We start from the raw sequence: 24,813 nt of genomic DNA on the forward strand, positions 1-24,813 counted from the left end.
GACCTGGGGTTGGGGCCCCCAGTTGATTGCCTGGTGGCCAGGTCTTTACTCATGGGGACTGGTTGGGCCAAGCCCAAATGGGTGACATGGGTCCTTCCCCCTTAGGACCATAGACTGTAAAAAAAAAAAAGAGACGTCCGCTTGCTCGGCTCGAAGTGAGGTTTCCACAAAAACTGCTCCCCCTGGTGGCTGGCTGCAGTATAGGTTAAAAAATCTGGCTTTCCAGTCATTCCAGATGGGCTGTGGTCAAACTTTAAAAAATTAATACACCTCCTAGAAATGTTACTCACGTCTGATTGTTGTGGTGATTTGTAGATATAATTTGGCTATCTTGTATTCAAGTCCTCTTTTTTCTGAAAAGTTTAGTTTTCATTAATTGTACGAGGTTAAAAAGAGGCTTTATGTCACATTTAATGATGATTGACAGCTGACGTTCTCATGTATTTTTTCGGGGGATTGTAAAATATGTTGGGAGGTAGAGTCAAAAAGTGATTAGACTCTTGAAAGAAAAAAATATATATTATTTTTGTCACCCAGCTCCACTCAGATTCTCAGATTCTCTCTGATAAATGGTGGAGCCACGCTGTCCACTCTATATACAGTCTATGCTTAGGACCCACCACCTGCAGGAGGAGCCATAGGGGTACGGTGCAATGTGGATTGGGTGGCAGTCAAAGGCGGAGACCTCGGCGGCCTGATCCGCGGGCTTTTGGGACATGAAACATCACTTCTGGTGGGGAAGGAACCTGAGCTGGTGCAGGAGGTAGAGAGATACCGGCTAGATATAGTCGGGCTCACCTCAACGCACAGCCCGGGCCCTGGAACCGACCTTCTCAAGAGGGGTTGGACTCTCTTCTTTGCTGGCGTTGCTCCGGGTAAGAGGCGGAAAGCAGGTGCGGGCTTACCTATAGCTCCCCAGCTCTCTACCGGTGTGTTGCAGTTTTCCCTAGTGGACGAAAGAGTTGCATCTCTGCGCCTTCGGGTTGGAGAACGGGTCTTGACTGTTGTTTGTTGTTACGCACCAAACAGCAGCGCAGAGTACCCACTCTTTTTGGAGTCCTTGGGACGGGTGTTGGAAACCACCCAAACTGGGGACTTGGTTGTCTTACTGGGAGACTTCAACGCTCATGTGGGCAATGACAGTGTGACTTGGAGGGGTGTGATTGGGAGGAACGGCTTGCCTGATCTGAACCAGAGCGGTGTTTAGTTGCTGGACTTCTGTGCTAGTCACGGTTTGTCTATTGCTAACACCATTTTCGAACATAAGGGTGTACATAAGTGCAACTGGCACAAGGACACCCTGGGTCGCGGATCAATGATGGACTTTGTAGTTGTATCGGCTGATCTGGGGCCATATGTTCTGGACACTCAGGGTGAAAAAAGGATCGGAGCTGTCAACTGTTCACCACCTGGGTTTGCTGGGAACACCTGGCTGAGGATCTTGTCAGGATGGTCTTCGAGGCGGCTGTCAGGAGTTGTGGTGGCTGGTGCTTGTCGCAGCAGTAATCCCTGAGCCTGTTGGTGGACATCAGAGGTGAAGGGTGCCGTCAAGCTGAAGAAGGAGTCTTACAGGGCATGGTTGGCTTGTAGGACTCTGGAAGCAGCCGGAAGGTACCGGCAGGCCAAGCGTTGCGCAGCTCTTGCGGTCACTGAGGCAAAAACCCGAGCGTGGGAGAAGTTTGGTGAGTCTGTGGGAAAAGATTTTCAGTCGGCCCTGAAGAAATTCTGACAAACTGTCCGGCAGCTTAGGAGGGGGCCCTCTGTCCACACTGTTTACGGTGAGGATGGGGAGCTGCTGACCTCAACTGAAAGTATAGTCCAGCGGTGGAAGGAATACTTCGAGGATCTCCTCAATTCTACCAACATGTATTCAGTCAAGGAAGCAGAGGCCATAGGTGAGGGTCGGAACGTAGACTGACCGGCAAATTGAGAGCCTTGCCTTCGGGCTCAGGATCCCATCTCTTCTTTTTGCAGATGATGTGGTCTTGTTGGCCTCATTGAACTTTGACCTCCAGCTCGCACTGGGGCGGTTTGCAGCCAAGGATGAAGGTCAGAACCTCTAAGTCTGAGGCCATAGTCCTCAGTCGGCTAGAGGGTGGACTGTCCACTCCAGGTCAGGGAGAGTCTTTGCCCAAAATGGAGGAGTTCAAGTATCTCGGGGTCTTGTTCACGAGCAAGGGGAAGATGGAGCAAGAGATTGACAGACAGATCGGGGCGGCGTTGGCATCATCGTGACCCAGAAGTTGAGATGAAGCCGGTCTGATGGAGCTCTTGAGGTTTTGCAGAACGTGCTCAGCTTTAGCGTTAAACCAGAGGCCTCTGCTCGGTTCATGTGAAGTTTAGAAAGACCTTACTCAACAGACTTTCAGTGGTTTTATAACTTTACATTGAGGTTGAGGCTGAGGTTACCTAACGTGATTATGTCGCCGTGTTACTGTGAAATACTCCACTATTTGAACACACACACACACACACCCCTGTGTTCCCTACTTCAAAGGGTAATGAGCTGACTCGATGACATTACGGTAAAGCAATCATGCCATCTGTAAACAGCTTAACACACCCTCAATGACATGTACGCACACACACACACACACACACACTCATCCACAGTACAGCCTTCAAACACACACTGCTGTCAACACGGAGAGAAGCTGGAACAAGACTCCTATTGATGGATAAAGAAGCCTGTGTGTGTGTGTGTGTGTGGGTACGTTCAGGTGTGTGTGTGTGTGTGTGTGTGTGTGTGTGTGTGTGTGTGTGTGTGTGTTTCTCGTGAGCTGGATTATTTAATTAATAAGAGATGGTCTTAATTACGAGGATTAACTTTGTTTACCTTCTCTTACAGACGCTCCAGAGAGCTGCTGTTTGTGTGCACCTGCGAGCTGGATTTACGAGCTTATCGTCAGTTTGATGGTTTCTTTGTTCACGCTGCATGAGTAGAAAAAAGCGTCAGAATGACACCTGGAGTAAGCCTCTCACCTCCACCTGCAGCTCCTTGGCGGTGGCGGCCTGCAGCTCGGTGGGAACCGTGCACTCCAGAGTGTTTCCGACCAGAGTCAGACTCTCACAGCTGTGGTTGGACACAGTCAGAACCTGACACTTCATCGCCTCTCGGTCCATCCGGTCACCCTGAGGAGGAGGGAGAGGGAAAGGAGGTGAGAAGGAGGAGGAGGGTGACAGCAGAAGAAGAGGCAAGAAGAGGAAAAGGTGGAGAAAGGAATGAGTTTAACAGATATGAAGAAGGTTAACGGTAAAAAATGGAGATTATGGATTAAAAAAGGAGCATGTATATATAAACCGGTGACCAGATTTCTAAAGGTTTATGTCTTCATTATTTATTTTCATAACCAGCACAACACCTTAAGACACACTGCATTCAGACGCAGTCAGCCACTGAGCTGCAGGTTTGTCTATGACCAACTGCTCATGGTCTCCCTGGGAGTTTTTCATGACCCTGCAGTTTTGTGTGAATACGTCATCATCAGAGCCCTTCATGGAAGTTACACACCTCCATGTTTGAACTGTATGAGCCACGTTCACCTGACAAGTCCAGAAGAAATGTCTCATTTCAAAAGACTGAAAGACAAAACTAACGTCTGAATTGAAATAAGACATAAACATGTGCCGTCAACTGAGGGTCCGTTTACACGACGACAGTTTTTAGGGAGAAACACAAAAGTATTGTTGCATTTTGGCCTCTCGTTTACACAGAAATAGCGTTTAAGCCGACCTGAAACCCAAACTTTTGACAACAAAACAAAATGTGCATCTGTTGCTCCACTTCTATTGAACCCCAAAAGATTCATAATTGAATAATTAAAAAAAACATTTTGATAAATAACAGAAAAATATGTCATACGACTATTAAATTGCAAAATACGGCGTTATTATTGTGAAATATGTTTTATTATTCTTTAACATTGAATTATCATAATTGAATATTTCATAATTATTATTTCAACAATTTCATACTTTTGAAAGAATGACTTTTTCAATTTACCTTCTAAGCTTTTAGAAATTAAAAAAGCATATTTTACAAAGTCAGTTTTTATTTCAGAATGTTGTTTTCCACATTAGTCTTTTTATTTTGTCTGTCAATCAAAGCACATCAGGCAGAGCCAGTTAAGTGATTGGCTGATCCTTTACACGGACATTGCAGCAGCACTTGCAGTATTGATTTAAACTGGAGACCTAACACTAATGCTGAGAAGACTGAAATAGCGACATTCTAGAGCCACTAAATCTGATTAATCTTCGAAAAATAAAAACATAAAAAAAGGAAAATTTTAAACATAGTAAAAATAAAGTAAATAAATATCTAAACAAGTTTTTTTTGTTTTTAAAAACTGAATATGTGATGTCCGAGTTTTTTATTTTTTTAAGATTTGCAAAGTTAAAAATATGAAAAATGTGTAAACTCATAAATGCCAGAAATTTGCAACACTAATTAAATTTCAAAAAGTTGCAAAATCTTCCCCAAAAAATTGGCAAAATGTTTCAATAAAACTATAAATAAAATAATTAAAAAAAAATAGAAATGTGCCAACGTTTGCAAAAAAAGCCAAATATTTCATAAATTTGCATAAAAAAATAAAATAAAATTTGCAAAATTAAAAAAATGGAATTTGAATTATTTACAAAATTTTCAGTTTCACATTTTTTTTAGATGTGCAAAATATTGAAAAATAAGTGTTTTTTTTATTATTTGCAAAAAAAATCCAAAAATTAAAATTAAAAATACTTGCAAAAAAATACAAAAAATTATTGAAGAAATGTCTCATTTTGAGTGACTGAAAGACAAAACTAACATCTGAATTAAAGTAAGACATAAACATGTGTGGTCAACAAAGGGGCCGTTTACAGGACAACAGTTTTTAGGATGAAACACAAAAGTATTGTTGCATTTCGGCTGCTCGTCTACACAAAAATGGCGTTTCAGCTGACCTGAAACACAGAAAAAAATTAACAAAACTTGAAAAAAAAAAAAGTTGAAAGCTTTTTTTTCAAGAGGTGAAGCATATTTAGTTCAACAAAATGTTAATCTATGATTTTGTTTAGCATCACTGTCTTTAATCATCACTACCCTCTGTATGAAAAATAACACTTCTTTATTTCACTAATATGTTATTTTATAGCTACAAGGAGCCGCTGCAAAGGAGTCAAAGAGCCACAGGTTGAAGACCCTGGATTAGACAAACTGGGCTTGTTGAGAACACGCTGCAGTTTGCAAACAGCAGCCTTTGAAGGTTTTTGGTGAAAGAGCGTGAGGAGTGAAATAAACGAGGAGCAGCAGGTTAGGAAGGCATGAGTCGTACGTTGGCAGGGTTTAATAATTACTCATACTGACTGAGAGGACGAGGCATGAACTGAGCGAGCTGGTGCCGTGACCTCTGATTGGATGACAACAAACACCCCCTCTGAGCTCTGACTGGAAGCACACACACACACACACGCGCGCGCGGCACAAACAGCGAGTAACAGAGTCAGTGAGTGAGATCTGACTGACGGGAAATTCGTCTGCAGCTTTCTCTCCTCCAGCGTTTTCTTCTTCTTCTTCTTCTTCGCTTGTTGGAGTGCAGCACAGAGCAATAAAGAGAACGATCGCATTCCTTTCGTGACAGCTTGGGATTTTCCAATTTGACACAGAGCGGCGGCTCGCACCTGTTCCTGTGCCCTCTCTGTTCCTCTCCCACACGCTGCGGTCTGCAAACACAGCTACACAAACCACTCACTCACAGTGAAGATGTTCCTCGCTCTGAGCCGTCTGCGGCGAAGGCGTGCCAGACCTGTACACACCTCTGAGACGTTATTAAAAAATCATCACTCCAAATAAAGTTTTACTGTGATAATTGGATGTAAAATGCGTCCCTGCCTCCTGTGAGGCGATCAGCAGCGATAAGCGCCTGGAAAACAGCCAAAACCAACAGCCATGTTCCTCCACGCTGCAGAGCTGTCAGTCACCGCTAAATATTCCTTCATCTGCCTCTTATTTGCAGGGGTCAGAGTTACAGGGCTTGAAGCAGGAAAAAATCCTGTGCCTGAAAGTGTGTGTGTGGGGGGGGGGGGGGTTTACTGCGTTTAATATTGTTTTTATTAATAATAATAATAATAATAATAATAATAATAATAATAAAAACAACATTAAACACAGTAACACTAATTTTTTGTTCACACAAACGGTCAGTCAGCGATACAGCATAAGTACCTGTGGCCATCGCTTCTGGTAGGGTCCACAATTTTGTTGTTGGATAATTATGTTTGATATGATCAAGGCGGATGATGAAATGCTAAAGTTTACCTGAAATAGATTTAAAACCTTTTTAAATATAAATGACCCCTGTGCACACTCAAATAAAGACTACCTAAATCAGGTATTCAGCTCTGAAATGGTTGTGCTCCTTAAATATGAAAATATGCAGACTATTGAAACAAAGTAATTAAAGGAGGAGCATAATATTGCATTCAATGAAAGTTGTGAAGGTTGAAGATTAATTGAAAAAATAAAAACTAAACTGAAAAAGCTTTCTAGAAACACTGTCTACTTTAATATTTATTTACAACAGCAATTTTCACTAATAAACTAGTACCATACTTTCTGGACTGCAAGTCACTTCGTCGTACTATCATACATTTTTTGAGGTCGTATCAGTCAAAGAAATGCGTCATGAAGACGAAAATAACGTAGGCCTACATAAGTCACACTGGACCATAAGTTTCATTTATTTAGAATGATTTGGTTTGTTTACACTATTTCCAGAGTGAACTTTTTACATATAACTTTTAAAATGTTTGTTTATTAGGAGGTTTAAATACTGTTCCTACGGCTTCTCATATCTATGATCGGTTTCACTTCTCTACGTGTCCTCCTGTCTTCTCCTCCTCCCCTGCTCTAGGTGAGTGTTACTGGTGAGAACGGTGCACTGTGAGCTTAAATGAGCTCCGTCTGATAAATGTCCTCACTTTTAACAAGTTACGGAATATTTGGCGCTAGATTGTGACTTAAATCCCGGAATCCGTTTACCATAGAGAGCAAATAAGACGCGAGTGAAGTTTTAAAACACGTTATCAGGCGCTAAACACCGGGAGCTGTCACAGTGTCCGAGACGAAGGCTGAAGACCAGCGCGTCTGGGGCGCCTCTCAGTAGAAGACTTTGCGAAGGGACCAATGAGCAAACACTGTGTGCAGGCAGTGCTCGTGGGAGATATGGTGTCGTAGTCTCATACTGCAATGGGTTTAGTATTTCAGATGCCGTTTCAGAAAACTACAATTAAATAATTCAACCCGCCGAAGTCGCTAGTAGGAGTGACGGTTTTACTGAAATTCGCATGGATGAAAAATACATCCATGCGCGCCCGATTGCGTGATTACAGACTCGCTGGCGGCGCAGTTTTCGAGCGGGTATCCCGATTACGTGGTAAACTTGCTCTCTGAAGCCAAGCTTCTTTGATGTCCAAAAACATCTCTCAAAATCACTGCTTCATTATAAGGGGTTGCTACGCTGCTTCTGCTCTCCGCCTCCGTCATTAATTACTCTCTTCACGAAGCACATTTATCTGACAAATAAGACGGACAGTTCCATATTGGACGATCGTTCTGCCAGTCACACTCATCATAGACCAATACGCATCAAGCCACGGTATGACGTAGCGGATTTGGGCCGCTGCTGCTTGTTTGTGAAAGAGAGGCGGGAGCTGCTCTCTGCAGCTCCCGCCTCTCTTTGGTTCAGTCGGAACTCGATCGAGTGAAATCAACGGAGGGCAGCCAGACCGACCTGCAGGATTTCACAATCTGGCAGGTTTGTCTACGCCGGATTTCCGGCACTATGCCGGAGGTCTTCAAGCCCTGGAGTTATCAGATGCTGCCAAATGAGCGGGGAAATTGGCCTTTTATAGAGGCCATGACAGGGCAGGGTTATCAGAGGCGTTAAATAAGGCGCTGCAGTGCCTGGCACCATCCCCCTCCTCTCCTCCGACCCCGCTGGGTGAAACCGAAGGTTGAAGGGGGATGAAGCTTGGTGGATTTAGCTCAGGGGCCAAGGTCACGCCTGGGAAAAAGGAGAGAAACGTGGGGAAAAAAAAAAACAGCCAGCTGCTCCAAACCATCGAGCTGCAGTCAGAAAAAAAGGAGGGAGAAATATGTATTTCATTGTGTTCCTAAAACAGACTCTGGGGGATGTGCTGGCTTGTTTGAAAAGCAGCATTAATATGTCAAGAGCTTTGACCTCGGCTGCAAGAACAATGCGAGTCGACGGAGAGAATACATCGAGAGGTGAGGCGCTGGAGGAGGGATGGGGAGTGTAAACGATGGGAAACAGACTCCACTTCCTGTTTTTCTTTCTGTATTGTTTCCTTCCCAACTTGACCTGAACCATGGGCGGATATGTACGTGTGAGATGGATCAGGAGGTGAAGTGGAGGGTGAACTTTAGCCCCTTTCATGTGGAGATCAATCTGTTTTAGTTAGAGGAATATCTAATCCTCTAAACCTGGTTTGTGGATTCCTAGATTTTAAAGTCTCTGTGAGGTCGACCTGTTCGATGTTGATTACAGTGACCCCTGTGGCCAGAACTGGTAGTGTTTTTCCAAAATGAAAACTGTAGCTGTGTCCCAGTTCAAAGGCTCCTCCAAAAACCGTCGAATCAGGCCCCCTTTTCTGGTGCCGCGAAGGACGGATTCAGGCCCCGTTTACACGGAGACTCCCGCAACGATTCTTCCTTTGCGTTTTCAAAAGCCACCGGCGTTTACATGAGGACGGCGTGAAAACGATCCGCGTTCATACGACTCCAGGAAGACAAGTCTCCTCTTCTGTTCTTTCTTTTTCTGCCGTTTTGTTGTGTGAGACGGTCGGCAATCCAACCATAACGTGCATTACCGCCACCTGCTGGCTCAACTGGAAATGTGGCTGAGCGCGGAGCCTTCACCCGAAACTGCGAGTGCGCATGCGGTGACGTCAGCGTTTCACCCTGAGACGCTCCGCTCTGTGTTTACACGAAGCTGGATGGAGGAGCGGATTCAGATCTTTCCACTCTGGCGAGCGTTTTCAAAAGTTTGCGTTTTCACTGAAAACGCAACGTGGTCTCGTCTAAACGGAAGGCCAAAACGCAACGAAATGTTTGCGGAATCGACCGTTTTCGGCGTCGTGTAAACGGGGCCTCAGTGAATCCTTCTTAGCCTCACATATCTCAAGATGATGGACACAGCCGAACCCCAGGAGGAGTCCTGCTTGATCCAGTTGTGGAGGATTTCTGGCAACAACTATGTGATTTTATTTCTAAAACATTGAAGATGATTTTTTTTTACTGTGGAAAAAGTGTTTGGGCTCTTTTTAAGTAACACGCTGAGGAAAAACAGCTCTTCTTTATAAATCTTCTCATTGTGAAAAACAGGAAATGCTCTGTCGACCAGACCGTCTTAATTCAGTTTGGCGACGAAGACTGGGAACTCCAAAGGCTGCAGACCCTGAACTGAGACACAGCTCCTGTACACCAATTTAAAAGTCTCTGCATTGGCTACCAGTATCTTTTAGGACTGATTTTAAGCTTCTCTTACTGGTTTTTAAATGTCTTAATGGTCTTGCACCCTCCTATTTATCTGACTTTGCCTGTGAAAGACCTTGGGTCTTCAGGTTCAGGATTTTTAACATACCAAAAGCTCATCAAAGACCCACAGTGAGGCAGGTTTTAAATATTACAGCCCACGACTGGAACAGCCTGAAGACCCGAGGGCAAACTTTAAACTTACCTTTTTAGTCTGGCCTTTAACTTAGTTTTACTTTTACTTATTTATCTATTAATCTAATTATGTTTGGATATTCGTCTTTTTAAAGGCGAATGATCCTAACCTTTAGTTCAATATATATTCATCCTTTTTATGAGTCTTAACCTTATTATTTATCTTCCTATTTACTGCACTGTAACTTTCAGCTTTTTAATTTTGTATCTTAAAGTTTTAGTTCTACATCATTTCATTTTTACTGCTTTAATCTTTAATATTTTATTACCTTATTTGTTTCTTTTACCTTGGTTGTTTTATTTTCTTACTGTGAGTTTAACAATTTACTTTACTTTTCCTCATTAAGGTCTCCAAATAGCGTTTCCACAGTTCCTCAGGTCATCTTCAGGGATTTTAATCAACTGTGTTCACCTTGTGCAGTAAGGGTGGAGGGTTGCACACTGATGTGTGATTTTTTGTTGTTGTTTGTTTGTTTTGATTTGATTTGTCAAGCACTTGTGTTGCCATCATTGTGCATGAAAAGTGCTTCATAAATAAAGTTTGATAGATTAATTGCTTCTGTTCCCCATGGACACCGTCACCCACGGTTATAAAAAATGACTCTTGCCAAATTTTCCCAGAATGCAAAGCGACGAGGTCATGTATTTATTTGTAGTTCTCAGGTTTTCGTTCTCACTGCTGTAAATGGATTCATGTTCAGCTAAGAAAATCCCATTTCCAGACCGAGGGGTAGGATTTAGAAACAAAACGTTGATGATAATCTCATTTTAAACACGGATTATGAACAGGCACATGTATAAAAGTCAGACTCTTTTAAAGGGGCTGCTCTGAGTTTTTAAGAGATCTTGACAAAGTCTCCCTTCTGGATATATGCCTGATCGTAATCCACACTTTAAAACGAGATTATCAGCACCAATATTACAGGTTACAGGTTATTTCAAAATGCTACTTCTTAGCTTGTCGACGAAGTTTAATAGAGAGAAGAGATATCTGAGTTTTTCTCTGCTGAAAATGATTTCTGTGATTAATTTTGTAGTGATGGTGGACACTGGAGCCTGACTGTCAGACAGAAAAAGGACTGAAGAGCAGAAGAAAGAGAAACAGGAGAGAGATAGAGCACGAGCTAAATGCTAACACAGGGGCTAAACTGTTTGTGCAGTTATTCTGCAGAGGTCTGTTCAAACTTGAGAGTCTATCAATAAAATGAAGAGTGAGGTTACGTTAGCTCTGATTGGTAGATGACTGGCAGGACATAACCAGGATTTACTAATGTTACACATTACAGACATGGCTCAGAGAACCGGGCTGCCGATAGCACTACATATAACCGGCTACTACAACATTGGTTTGATGTCATGTTTACGTAGCGCTACGTAACTTCACAGATAAATACCTTATCCCAACACGTTGTATCCAGTAAAAAGTTGTCTTCAACAAAGAAAATTTGTTTTGATCACAGGAAGTTTAAATCTTGCGATCCCGTCTTATGAATGAGGTTAATCCACCGTGGTCTTACCTTGAGCTCCACGATGCTCTTGTTGTCCTTGGACGTCAGCTTGGGGTCCTGGAAAAGAGGGTCCTCCACGTAAATCAGGTCCCACTGCTCTGTGGAGTAACCGTCCAGGACAAACGCCACCTTGGTGACCACAGGCGGCTGCAAACCCAGCTTGGCCAGGGAGGGTGTGGTGCACTGGATGGAAGTCCTGTTCTCGCCGTAGACACAACTCTGAGGAGGGAGACGGACGGGACACAGAAGGATAAAAATGTAAAGAAACTGTCAAGAAAGGGAGCAAAACTTTTCTGTTTTTGACCATTATTAGGACGCTGTGTTTTGATTTAGAGAAGATCTGGGTAGAAATTTCTGAATATGTCTGTGAGCTGATCAAAACAGGGTCAGGGACTCAAACACCAAGGTTCACCCATAGCTCTGCTTTGACAGACCTCCAGAGGGCCGACCAATCAGAGGAGAGATAGATGTGATCAAGATAAATCAAGTAACGGCAGGGTTTTAAAAAAGCACAATACCCCCTCTTTAAATGCCAGAAATCGCAAGGAACAACCAACACCCTTACTCATTTTTATCGCATGTTTTCCACACACTTTGGCCTGTTAACATCAGCTTTTAATACGGACATGCAGCTCTACAAAACGCTCTCTTTAGGGCTCAAACTCTGCCACATGTACGGCTCATCCTGGGACCATAATCCTCCTCCTGGCAGCTTCTTTTATTCTCAACACATTATATGAGACACCGCCTGTTTTCAGCTGCTGCCGTGTTTACACACACACTGCCTCAGGGCGGCACTGAGTTGAATCCCCGTGCAGGATCTAGCCCACGTAGGCCTCACGGCTTTTGTGCTCCGACGTCCTGAAGAGAGACAGGAATCTCAGAGGGAACCTGGACTGGGTCTGGTTGAGGTGTGGCATCAGGACGTGGGGATCAAACACACGTACAGCTGGACCTCTTGTTGCTTGTTCCAGCTGTGCGGTTAATGAAGCGTGCATCATTCAGGCGCTTCTGCAGAGCATTGTAAGTCAGAGATCCTTAAGCTCTAACCAAACACTCAGTAAGCTGCTGCCCTCACCTCCACGTTGGATACCTGCGGCCCGCTCTGTGATTTTATTCAAATCTAAGCATTTACACTAACAAATGTTTGGATTGCAGATAAAGTTGACTTTGCAGCATTTTGATTTCATCTCTCCTGGCACTTTCCCAAATCCCTTCAGAGCTGTTGTTTTTGTGCGATGTTTTAGTCTCGACTTGAGGGAGGACCGTGTGAACATGTGGGATCAAACAGCTCATTAATCATTACAGGAGATTAAAGTGAAGGTATTAGGCTGGGTGGCACCGATGAAGATTAGACTTTAACCTAATTTTGTTACACCATCACCGAAAAAAAACAGCTGAAATGAAAAGATTAGTTCAGGTTTTACTCTCGAGCCAACTCAGATTCTTTACAGACGCCAATGTCTAATCCAACTAGAAACTTCATTGCAGTGGATCCCAGTGAAATAATTTTATTTTCCTTACAGAGGGTATTGATGATTAAAGACTCTGACACTAAATAAAATCCTGGGTTAACATTTAGTTGAACTAAATCTTCATCCCATCTGTCAATAAAGCCTGCCACCGCTCTACTTCACCTCCTACAACATCAACAGCCCACCAACTTTCCATGCACCTGTGGCTAACCTCAAGTTTTACAGCCCTGGGAAGATAACTACATCTACAAAAAGACTAATCTGGAAGAAAATACAGATTTGAATTCTGTGTGGATGGATTCATTTAACTGACAACGTGTCGGTTTAATATACATGCTTGATTTGTATCAAGACATTAGCAAAGAACAAAAAAAAATAAAATTTGAGCAATATTTTTACATTGTTATAAGGTAATCAAAATTCAAGTATTCTTTCATTGTTCTTTTTTGAAAATTATAGATTTTTGCCAAATTTTGACATTTCAATTTTTTTTGTATCTTAAATATTTTAGCAAAGTTTCAATATTTCAAATTATTTTTTGTCATTATTGCAAACTGTCTAATTTTATTTTTTTATTTTTTTATTTTTTTTTAAATTTCACTTTTCAGTTTTTTTTTTCAAACTTTTTAAAAAAATATATATGTATATACATATATATATATATATATGTATATATATATATATATATATATCTATATCTATCTATCTATATATATATATATATATATATATATATATATATATATATATATATATATATATATATATATATATATATATATATATATATATATATTGCCATTTTACAAACTTTTAAAACAACAAAATAGCAATTTTTTTTTACATTTTAAAATTTTGTGCAATTTTTGCCAAATTTTGACATTATTTTTGTATCTGAAATTTTAGCAAAGTTCCAATATTTCAAATTATTTTTGCAATTTTTGCAAATTTTCTCATTTAATTTTAATTAATTTTTGCAATTTTTCAAAATTTAATTTTTCACTTTTAATTTTTTCAAACTTTTTGAAATATATATTTTTTTGTCATTTTTACAAACTTTAAAAATTAATAAAAATTAGCATTTTTTTGACATTTCAAAACTGTGCTGTTTTTGCCAAACTTTGAGGTTTCAATTTTTTTATCTAAAATTTTAGCAAAGTTTAAATATTTCAAATTGTTTTGCCATTTTTGCATTTTTTTTCTTTCTTTTTTTTGTTTCATTTTTTGTTTATTCATTTATTTTTCTTAAGAATGGAAACTTTTGAAAGGTATTAAAAACAAAAAAAAGCAGCCAAGTGGTTTAGGCCGCCAGCCCATGGCCTGTTACCTGCATGTGGCCCCCCACTATGCCCCCTTTCCTACTATATCACTCTAACTTAAAAAAAAAAAAAAAAAAAAAAAAATATATATATATATATATATATATATATATATATATATATATATATATATATATATATATATAAAATGTAAAAAAAATCAAGACATCACATGTGCAATTTTGTAAATTTTAAAAATCGTCTGGTATTGATAAATATTCACTAGATTTTGACTATGAATAGAATGTTATACACTTAATAGTTTTTTATTGTGAAGATAAAGTAGATTTTGTGGCTCCAGAAAGATTTTAATCCAGGTGAACCGAGGCAGAATGGCTCTTATGAAAGTAAAGGCTGCAGACCCCTGGTTTAATCAATTAAAGCAGCAATGGTGTTATTCTACGCCTCATTCTGGTGAACTATGGTGAGAATGGAAGAAAATCAACCAGTAAAGGTAAAAAAGCCACAAACTCGGCAACAAACTGTCACAAACCCTGAGCATGGAGGAGAAGTTTTGGTGCAAGTGTGGAGGAAGTTTGTCAGAGGGATCCAGATCAGGATGATACTAGGATCAGGATCTGGGGCAACATTCCCATAAACAAGAAATCAATAGAGCAGCAGAGGGAAATGGAAAAAAACGAGCAGCTGTTGTTGATCCAACAGTTGATGCAGTAATAGGAGCAGTTAAGAAGCAAATAGTGATTATAAAATGATCTTTCAACCCCGTCCCTGTCTGTCATTACGCTCCCACGCAGCAGCAGCAGCACTCCGTCATTACTGGCCCCATGTACCCCCACACGCTCCATGAATGTGGTCAAACTGGGCTGATAACACAGGGAGAGGTGTCTTAACCCTGTGAGATGTGGTTTGATTCATCATTTAAAGTCAATATAAACATAAAGCCGTTAAAGAGCGTCAGTCGTGGCATGATCTTCCTCCACAGGTGCACTCAGAACAAACCAGACGAGTTTGACACCGTGCTGAGAGATCAATGTTGATATTTGCACTGCTGTATGTGTGTGTGTGTGAGTGTGTTTATCTTCTGGGACACAAAGGTGCATGTGTCCTTGAGTCCATAGCCCATGAGAACAGGAGGTGCAGAGGGATCAATGTGGCTCCTGTAACCTTTGAACACAACAACTTCACACTGTTGTTCAGTGAGTGGAGGAGCACACAGCGTTTGTGGTCTTTAGATGTTTACAGAGCATGACTAACACACACACACTCGCAAAAACACACATATTCCCTCATGATGCGGAGGAGGTCAGTTTTTCTAACCTTTAAACTTTATCTTACGCTAACTGTTGGTAGCTTCCGTGTGGGAATGGCGCCCATTTCATCTGGTTTCTACAGAAGTTATGACGTCTGTTTCTTCTCCTCTAACTCCATCTCAGTCTCCTCAGATGTCTGTCTAACATGAGTCTGGTTCTGTCTGAGGTTTCTGCCTCTTAAAGGAAAGTTTAGCGAAGTTTTGGTTGTGGCCACAAATGACTGCCAAAGTTGACCATTTTGCCCCTTCAAGAAAATCTTAACAGCTCTCTTGTACAATCTTGGATCAGGACCAAAATTCACAAACAGGTTCACTGTCACAGCCCGAGTGTATTTCTAATGTGGTTGCATTAACATTAATGCTCCATAGCGCCACCAAGAGGCACAAAATTTTCTGCCCTTCCGGCTACTCTGAGCTACAGGCCTGAAATTTTTTGGGCACAGCAATCATGCCTAGACTTACAAAAAAGTCTATTATGACCACAGTGAATTCCAAACAGGAAGTTTGCTACTTGGACGTAAACATCAGATTTTGACGAGGTTTTTTCCTAGATTTTTCGTCTGATTATCTCCAAACTTGGCTTGTGTACACTACACACACTAACAATGACAAGTAACAAATGGATTTCTGGAATCTCAATGGGCGTGGCCACAAAAGACCGCCAAATTGACCATTTTTGCTGCTTTTTGAAAACCTCAATAGCTGTCTTGTACATTATTGGATCAGGAACAAAATGCACACAGAGGTTCAGTGTCACAGCCTCAGTGCATTTCTATCACTGGTTGCACAAAGATTAATACTCCATAGCGCCACCTAGGGGCTCAAATCTGCAGCCAACTTTTTGGCATAACTATCATGCCCAGACCTATGGCTTTTGGCTGAGCCACTTTTTGCTGCAAATGTGGCGGCTTGGACATGTTTCGATTGGCAAGAGTTGGCTGAGGGCCCGCTCATTGCTGCTTACAGCTTTAATTTTGTCTTATTTTCAGTAGAAAATGTCTTTTTAGACTTAATATGAGCCACATTCGCCTGCCTAGTCCAGAAAAAATGTCTGATTTCAAGCTATTTAAAGACAAATATTAGATCTAAATTGCTGTACCAAGTTAAAAGAATCTGCAAATGGAACATGAGAAAAGTCACTCGTAATAAGACATTTTCCTTATTTCTAGCAAATTTTTCTTGTTCCATTGGCAGATTTTTAAAAATTGTTACAAGCAATTCAGAGCTCATTTTAACGTAAAATCAAAAGGTACCATGTTTAGGTACCTGAATGCATCCTTGTGACTGTGAGGGAGTGGAAGAGTAGGCGATTTTCCATGCTGGACATAAACACAGCATTGCAAGGTTGTACACTGAAGAATAGATATGTTAAATTAAAGAAAAAAACAACAACAGCATTATATTATTAAACATATTTGTATTTTTTTTATCACATAAACACAAAAAGTACCAAAAATTGGTACCGCTGGTTACTGGTACCGATTGCCCAGTACCAAGCATCAGTACCATATTGTTTTAAATGTGAAAGGTACCCATCCCTAATCAGTAAGACATTCTGGGATTTTTTGGCATACTGCAGATTTTGCAAGTTTTCGCATACTGACTACTACAGACTCTGGTGCCTCTGCAGACAGCCTCAAGTGGACAAATGAGGAACTGCAGATTTTGAAACTTTAATGTTGGATTCATATTTCATGATTGGATGTAACTGCTAAAGAACAACAAAGTCACATTGCACAGCTTGTTTTTTTAATTCCCATGAGTAAAAGAAGTAAAAGTGAAAGTATGAATTTTAAAACACTGCATTCACGAGGAATGATGGTATAAATTTACACTAAAATCGACAACGCGTAAATCCAAAGCAGATAAAAACGTCACGCAGCGCGGTAGGAAGCAGCTCAAACCTCGGGGCATAAATCACTCTAGATGTGACAGCTCTTCTGTACGTGGGAGCTCCGTTATGACTTTTCTTCTTCGCAGGCCGTTACACTAACGACACTTCAGGGACGGCGGAGGTTTTCAGGATCGCTGGTTCTCTCATCACCCCGTAGCAAACCCCCCAGGCCTGCTCCTGCTCTGCTCGCAGAGTGATTGTATTTACAGCTGCTCCTGAACTACAGGCCCTTCACCTCCTCTGCCTCACATGAGAGGAGACATCCAATGAACAATGAAACTGATGGAGATTTCCACTAATTCAGGATATTTTTCCTTTCCCTGCACCTCAGGGAGACGCGGGGAGCCGCTTGACCTCCGTCCCTTTCTCCTGCTCCTTATTGGTGTGTAGGAGGCAGAGGTTAACTGATTGCTTTTGTTAGGTGACCCAGCACTGCCCTCACACAAACACACACACGCTGCAGCCATGCATGTGTGTGTTCTGCAGATGCACAGAAACTCAGAGTGTGTGTTTGTCCATCTGGGCTGCGGCGGCTCACTGGGGAGTGCGACTGGGAAGTGTGAGAGGAAGTTTCGGCAACACTTTGATGGAGCTGCTGCTGCTGCTGCTCCTGCGGGCTCTCCAGGGGGTCTGATAACACGCAGTGGAAGTCAGAGTTAAGTTTTGGACGCAGGACGGACTTTATCGGCCTCATTTTAGCGCCAAAACAAAGAATAACGTGTCTCAACCTCCTCCTGATGTTCAAGTCGCTCTCCACAGCGCGTGGTAACAACTTTGAGCCGTGGATCAGCTGGTGGAGCCTTACGCTAACTAAAACCAACATTTAACTAACTAGTAAAACATCAAAGATGTCTCAGGTTGGTTCAGCCCTCTTTAAAACAGCTGTTTGAGTCTGTTTGAAGCAGGTGTTTGTGTTTATGAGGAGTCCACTGTCTCCTGTGCCGTCGTTTGTTACATTTTTTGCCTTAACAGGCAGAATAAACATGTTTGCAGGCAGGTACAAAACACTTTGACTCTCAATTTAGGGCATGACTTTTATAAAACTCAATTTTTTTTAAGATTTTGAGGGCACAAGTTTTGCTTTTAGGTGGGCACACACGCTGCAGACCTCTTCAAGGCGACTTCTTTGTGCATCATTCTGCAAATACCTGATAGAGATGAACACATGTGGAGCTAGGTGGTCAAATGTTTGCACACTTACACAACAAAGTTTCATCCGAAAACTCTAAAATGCACTGGAAAAAAATATACGTTTATATGAAAATGCTAAGGGACTGAAAATGCTGTAGTAAGCATGCCAGGCCTGTAGTTGGCGCTATAACTGTCTTGTCCAGAAGCCGGTAGATCTCCACTGAAGTAGAGTTGGGCCGGTCATCCAGTGTAGTGGTTCTGTGTAAACGCGAGGCCGAATCGCAACAAAACTTTTGCGTTTCACCCTAAAACTGTTGTCGTGTAAACCAGTTGTCCTCAACCCCCCGGGGCAGTGGACCGGTACCAGTTCGTGGGTCAATTGGTACCGGTCCGCACATAAAAAATACTCAACTGAAACCATTTCAGTTTGATTTTTAATCTGATTCTGAACGATGTTTTATTTTGAAAAGTGACCAGATTCTCTCTGTCAAACCCGTCTATGACTCATTCTTGATCCCAAATCCCCCAAAGCTAGCAAAATGGACAAAAACAAACATCTGTGGAAAAATTCTTTAGGCAGGGTAAAAGAGCCAGCGAGGAGACAGAAGAAGAGCCAGTCTGTCTGACATTAAACTAGTTCATGGCGTGAAAAAGTTTGGGGACCACTGATGTAAATGGCCCCTCAGAGGAAAAGCAAAGGGGGAGGGGCTTACCTGAACTCACCACAACAACACAAACTTCACAGCATCTACATAAATTGCTTTACATCATCACGTCAGTCTTACTTCTGAAAGTTTGACTAATGTACAGTCAGCAGCAACGTAAGAAAGTATATAGTGTACGATGATGCTACCCTGCCCTCTAGTATTCCCTCTGTTGCTGGATTAGCATGGCTAGCTCATCCATCTTATTGGATATAGATCTGACATTCCCTATAACCATGGATGGAAGGACAGGTCGATCTCATCTCTTTTTAGCTCTCACTGCAGCACCAACACGCCATCCTCACCTCCTTCTCCCCAGCTTGTAGGGAACACCAGTCCCAGCACTATTTAGCATCAACATGCTACAGGCTGCTAACAGCTGAAATCTTGCATGTACCAACCCAAGGTGATAGAATAGAATAGATATGATAAAATAATACAAATACAAATATATATAAAAGGCCATCGGGTGCCTAGTTTCGAAAAAGAAGTAAAGAAGAAATGAGGAGCAATGGAAAAAGATAAAGGTGGGTGGGTGAGGGATGGTTCCCCCTGGGCCCTAAAGTACCCAGGACAGCCCCTGTTGATAACCGAATCCTATCTGCAAAGGAGTTTTTCTACAAGGATTTTTGATTCTGCACAAGTTTTGGTGAATAATCAGACAAATTAATAAACAAGGTGCCACCAGAGTGGCTGCCATTGTTTTTAAAAAAAATATTTTTTCTTCTCTTTTTTTGTTCCCTTCATATTTGTAGCCTGTCTTTACTTTTAATGTCTCATTTGTTGGACATTGACACCACACTGGTTGACTCAACTTTTTTTGTTCCTTTGTGTGTCCAGAGATCCTACATGTGACCATGGTTGCATTGTTTAAATACAAGACTTCAGCTATTAGCAGCCTGTAGCATGTTGATGCTAACCGGTGCTGGGACTGGTGTTTCCTACAAACTGGGGAGAAGGAGGTGAGGACAACAAGCTAGCCATGCTAACCCAGCACCAGAGAGAATACTAGAGGGCAGAGTAGCATCATCATTTGATACATTCTTTAATATTTTTCACTTTATTTTTTTCTTACATTGCTGCTGTGAATTTCACTTCGGGGATTAATGAAATACATTCTATTATTTTCTATTCTATTCTAAATATCCCAATGTTTCTGTACAGGAATTATACATCTTAAAGTGCGACTGGTTTCTACCAAAGGGGTCTGAAAAGTGAAAGATCTGGCTGAAATATCGTAACCCAGATGGCAAGAAGTGATTCTTCAGAGTCTGAAATCGCTCCGAGTTTAAAGCGACTGCTGAAAGAGACAGAAACTCACACATCCCCGTCCCTCATCCCGCAGCTGTAGGGGGTTTGGGGAACAAAAGGGGGCATCACAGGGGGTTCAGGTGTCAGCTGGGGAGCTTTAACCCACCGGGATGCGAGGAGGAAGAGGACTCTGAAGCTCTGACATGAATCAAGTGAATCTGTGAAAGCAGGCAACAGGTGTCTGGATACGGTGCTGCCTCCGTTTACGCCGCGCTGTGTGTGATGGCGCAGCAGCCGGACCAGGAGCAGGGACTCTGCAGCTCCGGCTTTATGAGCGACCTGTGAAAATGTACAGACCACTTTTTTTTTTGTTGTGTGTTTTTATGTATGAGCAGCTCCCACCATGCCAGCTTTTCACGACGGGCTGTAAAAAAAAAGTCTTTCATGTTGTGGGAAAGCTGAGATTGGCTGAGACCCGGCTTTACTCGAGATCTGAGAGGCAGATATCAAGTCAACACGGGCTGTTTTTTTTTCTGCTCCACGCTCCCGCTCCAGCTGAGGCCCTCAAACCTCTTGAAAAAGTCTCCTTTTAGCCTCTTCTGCGGTGCACGGATCTTGTTCGATCTCGAGGACACAGAAACCGACGCTTTTTCTTTCCTGTGGTATCGTAACCGTTCGCACAGCTGACATGTCGGTTTATAACTGCAGCTCTGGAAAAACGACAGGCCGGCTCATGTTACTCTGGCCATGGAAACCTCTGGGAAGTCCGTTTGTGTAGGATCTATCCATCCATCCATCCATCTTCTTCCGCTTATCCGGGGTCGGGTCGCGGGGGCAGCAGCCTAAGCAGGGAAGCCCAGACTTCCCTCTCCCTAGCCACTTCAGCCAGCTCTTCCGGGGGGATCCCAAGACGTTCCCAGGCCAGCCGAGAGATGTAGTCTCTCCAGCGTGTCCTGGGTCTGCCCCGGGGTCTACTCCCGGTGGGACGTGCCCTGAACACCTCACCAGGGAGGCGTCCGGGAGGCATCCTCATCAGATGCCCGAGCCACCTCATCTGGCTCCTCTCAACGCGGAGGAGTAGCGGCTCTACTCCGAGCTCCTCCCGGATAGCCGAGCTTCTCACCCTATCTCTAAGGGAGAGCCCGGCCACCCTACGGAGGAAGCTCATTTCGGCCGCTTGTACCCGCGATCTTGTTCTTTCGGTCACTACCCAAAGCTCATGACCATAGGTGAGGGTGGGAACGAAGATCGACCGGTAAACAGAGAGCTTCGCCTTCCGGCTCAGCTCCCTCTTCGCCACGACAGACCTGTGCAGAGTCCGCATTACTGCGGACGCCGCACCGATCCGCCTGCCGATCTCTCGCTCCATCCTTCCCTCACTCGTGAACAAGACCCCGAGATACTTAAACTCCTCCACTTGGGGCAGGATCTCATCCCCGACCCGGAGAGGGCAGTCCACCCTTTTCCGGCTGAGGACCATGGACTCAGATTTGGAGGTGCTGATTCTCATCCCAGCCGCTTCACACTGGGCTGCGAACCGCTCCAGAGAGAGTTGAAGGTCACGGCTTGATGAAGCCAACAGGACCACATCATCTGCAAAAAGCAGTGATCCAATCCTGAGGTCACCAAACCGGACCCCCTCGACACCCTGGCTGCGCCTAGAAATTCTGTCCATAAAAGTTATGAACAGAATCGGTGACAAAGGGCAGCCCTGGCGGAGTCCAACCCTCACTGGAAACGAGTCCGACTTACTGCCAGCAATGCGGACCAAGCTCTGGCACCGGTCGTACAGGGAACGGACGGCTCGTAACAAGCAGCCCGACACCCCATACTCCCGGAGAACCCCCCACAGGACTCCCCGAGGGACACGGTCGAATGCCTTCTCCAAGTCCACAAAACACATGTGGACAGGTTGGGCAAACTCCCATGCACCCTCAAGAACCCTGCTGAGGGTATAGAGCTGGTCCACAGTTCCACGGCCAGGACGAAAACCACATTGCTCCTCCTGAATCCGAGGTTCTACGATCTTACGGACCCTCCTCTCCAGTACCCCCGAATAGACCTTACCAGGGAGGCTGAGGAGTGTGATCCCCCTGTAGTTGGAACACACCCTCCGGTCCCCCTTCTTAAAAAGGGGGACCACCACCCCGGTCTGCCAATCCAGAGGCACTACCCCCGATGTCCACGCGATGTTGCAAAGTCGTGTCAGCCACGACAGACCCACAACATCCAGGGCCTTAAGGAACTCTGGGCGGATCTCATCCACCCCCGGGGCCCTGCCACCGAGGAGCTTTTTAACCACCTCGGCGACTTCAACCCCAGAGATGGACGAGCCCACCCCATCATTCCCAGACCCTGCTTCCTCCAAGGAAGACGTGCCGGTGGGATTGAGGAGGTCTTCGAAGTATTCCTTCCACCGATCCACAACATCCCGAGTCGAGGTCAGCAGCGCACCGTCTCCACTGAGCACAGTGTTTACAGTGCACTGCTTCCCCCTCCTGAGATGCCGGATGGTGGTCCAGAACCTCTTCGAAGCTGTCCGGAAGTCGTTCTCCATGGCCTCACCGAACTCCTCCCATGTCCGGGTTTTTGCCTCGGTGACTGCCGAAGCTGCATTCCGCTTGGCCTGTCGATACCTGTCTGCTGCCTCAGGAGTCCCACACGCCAAAAGGCGCGATAGGACTCCTTCTTCAGCTGGACGGCATCCCTCACCACTGGTGTCCACCAGCGGGTTCGGGTGTTGCCGCCCCGACAGGCACCAACCACCTTACGGCCACAGCTCCGATCAGCCGCCTCAACAATGGATGCACGGAACAAAGTCCATTCAGACTCAATGTCCCCTACATCCCCCGGAACACAGTTGAAGCTCTCCCGGAGGTGGGAGTTGAAGCTCTCTCTGACGGGAGATTCCGCCAGACGTTCCCAGCAGACCCTCACGATACGTTTGGGTCTACCAGGTCTGACCGGCATCTTCCCCCACCATCGGAGCCAACTCACCACCAGGTGGTGATCGGTTGACAGCTCCGCCCCTCTCTTTACCCGAGTGTCCAAGACATGCGGCCGCAAGTCCGATGACACGACTACAAAGTCGATCATCGAACTGCGACCTAGGGTGTCCTGGTGCCAGGTGCACATATGGACACCCTTATGCTTGAACATGGTGTTCGTTATGGACAACCTGTGACGAGCACAGAAATCCAACAACAAAACACCACTCGGGTTCAGATCGGGGGGGCCGTTCCTTCCAATCACGCCCCTCCAGGTCTCACTGTCATTGCCGACGTGAGCGTTGAAGTCCCCCAGTAGGACAAGGGAATCCCCAGACGGAGCACTCTCAAGCACTCCCTCCAAGGACTCCAGAAAGGGTGGATACTCTGAACTGCTATTTGGACCATAGCCACAAACAACAGTCAGGATCCGTCCCCCCACCCGAAGGCGGAGGGAGGCTACCCTCTTGTCCACCGGGGTGAACTCCAACGTACAGGCACCGAGCCTGGGGGCAACGAGTATCGCCACCCCAGCCCGCCGCCTCTCACCATCGGCAACTCCAGAGTAGAAGAGAGTCCAACCCCTCTCGAGAAGGCTGGATCCAGAGCCCTTGCTGTGCGTTGAGGTGAGGCCGACTATGTCTAGCCGGAACTTCTCAACCTCCCGCACCAGCTCAGGCTCCTTCCCCGCCAGAGAGGTGACGTTCCACGTCCCTAGAGCTAGCTTCTGCAGCCGAGGATCAGACCGCCAAGGTCCCTGCCTTCGGCTGCCGCCCAACTCACACTGCACCCGACCCCTATGGCCCCTCCTGCGGGTGGTGAGTCCACGGGAAGGGGGTCCCACGTTGCCTCTTCGGGCTGTGCCCGGCCGGGCCCCATGGGAACAGGCCCGGCCACCAGGCGCTCGCCATCGAGCCCCACCCCCAGGCCTGGCTCCAGGAGGGGGCCCCGGTGACCCACGTCCGGGCAAGGGAAACGTAAAACCATTGTTTGTACTCATCATAAGGGGTCTGTGTGAGCTACACTTTGTCTGGCCCCTCCCCTAGGACCTGTTTGCCATGGGAGACCCTACCAGGGGCATAAAGCCCCCGACAACTTAGCTCCTAGGATCATTGGGACACGCAAACCCCTCCACCACGATAAGGTGGTAGCTCACTCATGGAGGGGTGTGTAGGATCTGTGCCTCTGTTTTGAAGGGTTAAGACAATAAGACACTTATACTGTCCCTTCCCAGGCTCAGCTTTAACTCATCCCGTTTACTGGAAGGAATTTAACAGGCGACAGCTGGGGCCCTACGGGGCATGATCCCGTCCTAAATCATTAGCCTTATTTTATACAGGCTGCTCACTTCATGCTCCGTCCCTCTCTCCTTCTCTCCAGGAAGCTTGAATTCTGTTTTTGCAGCTCTCCTCTGCTGTGTTATTCCAGTTTAAGATGAAAAACAAACTCCAGAGCAGAGGTTCACTCCAGCCAGTCGCCCTGCTGCCGATCATCCCTCAGATCTGAGCGGAGGAAAAAGTTTATCACAGAGGCTCCTGAAA

General features: G+C 44.4%; 1 protein-coding gene across 1 annotated transcript in view; it reads right to left on the reverse strand.

Annotated features, from left to right (window-relative positions):
- Positions 1–24,813, reverse strand: part of met (MET proto-oncogene, receptor tyrosine kinase) — a 119,103-nt gene that overhangs the window by 22,992 nt on the left and 71,298 nt on the right. Inside the window, exons 11-12 of the mRNA XM_074677943.1 lie at positions 11,251–11,460; positions 2,983–3,132 (exon numbers count right to left, since the gene is read on the reverse strand). Coding sequence (XP_074534044.1) covers positions 2,983–3,132; positions 11,251–11,460 — 360 coding nt within the window. The remainder of the gene's footprint in view (positions 1–2,982; positions 3,133–11,250; positions 11,461–24,813) is intronic.

The sequence above is a fragment of the Halichoeres trimaculatus genome, unplaced genomic scaffold (assembly GCF_033239565.1).
Source record: "Halichoeres trimaculatus isolate MK-OKI-2021-1 unplaced genomic scaffold, fHalTri1.1 fHalTri1_scaffold_10, whole genome shotgun sequence".
NCBI lineage: Eukaryota > Metazoa > Chordata > Actinopteri > Labriformes > Labridae > Halichoeres > Halichoeres trimaculatus.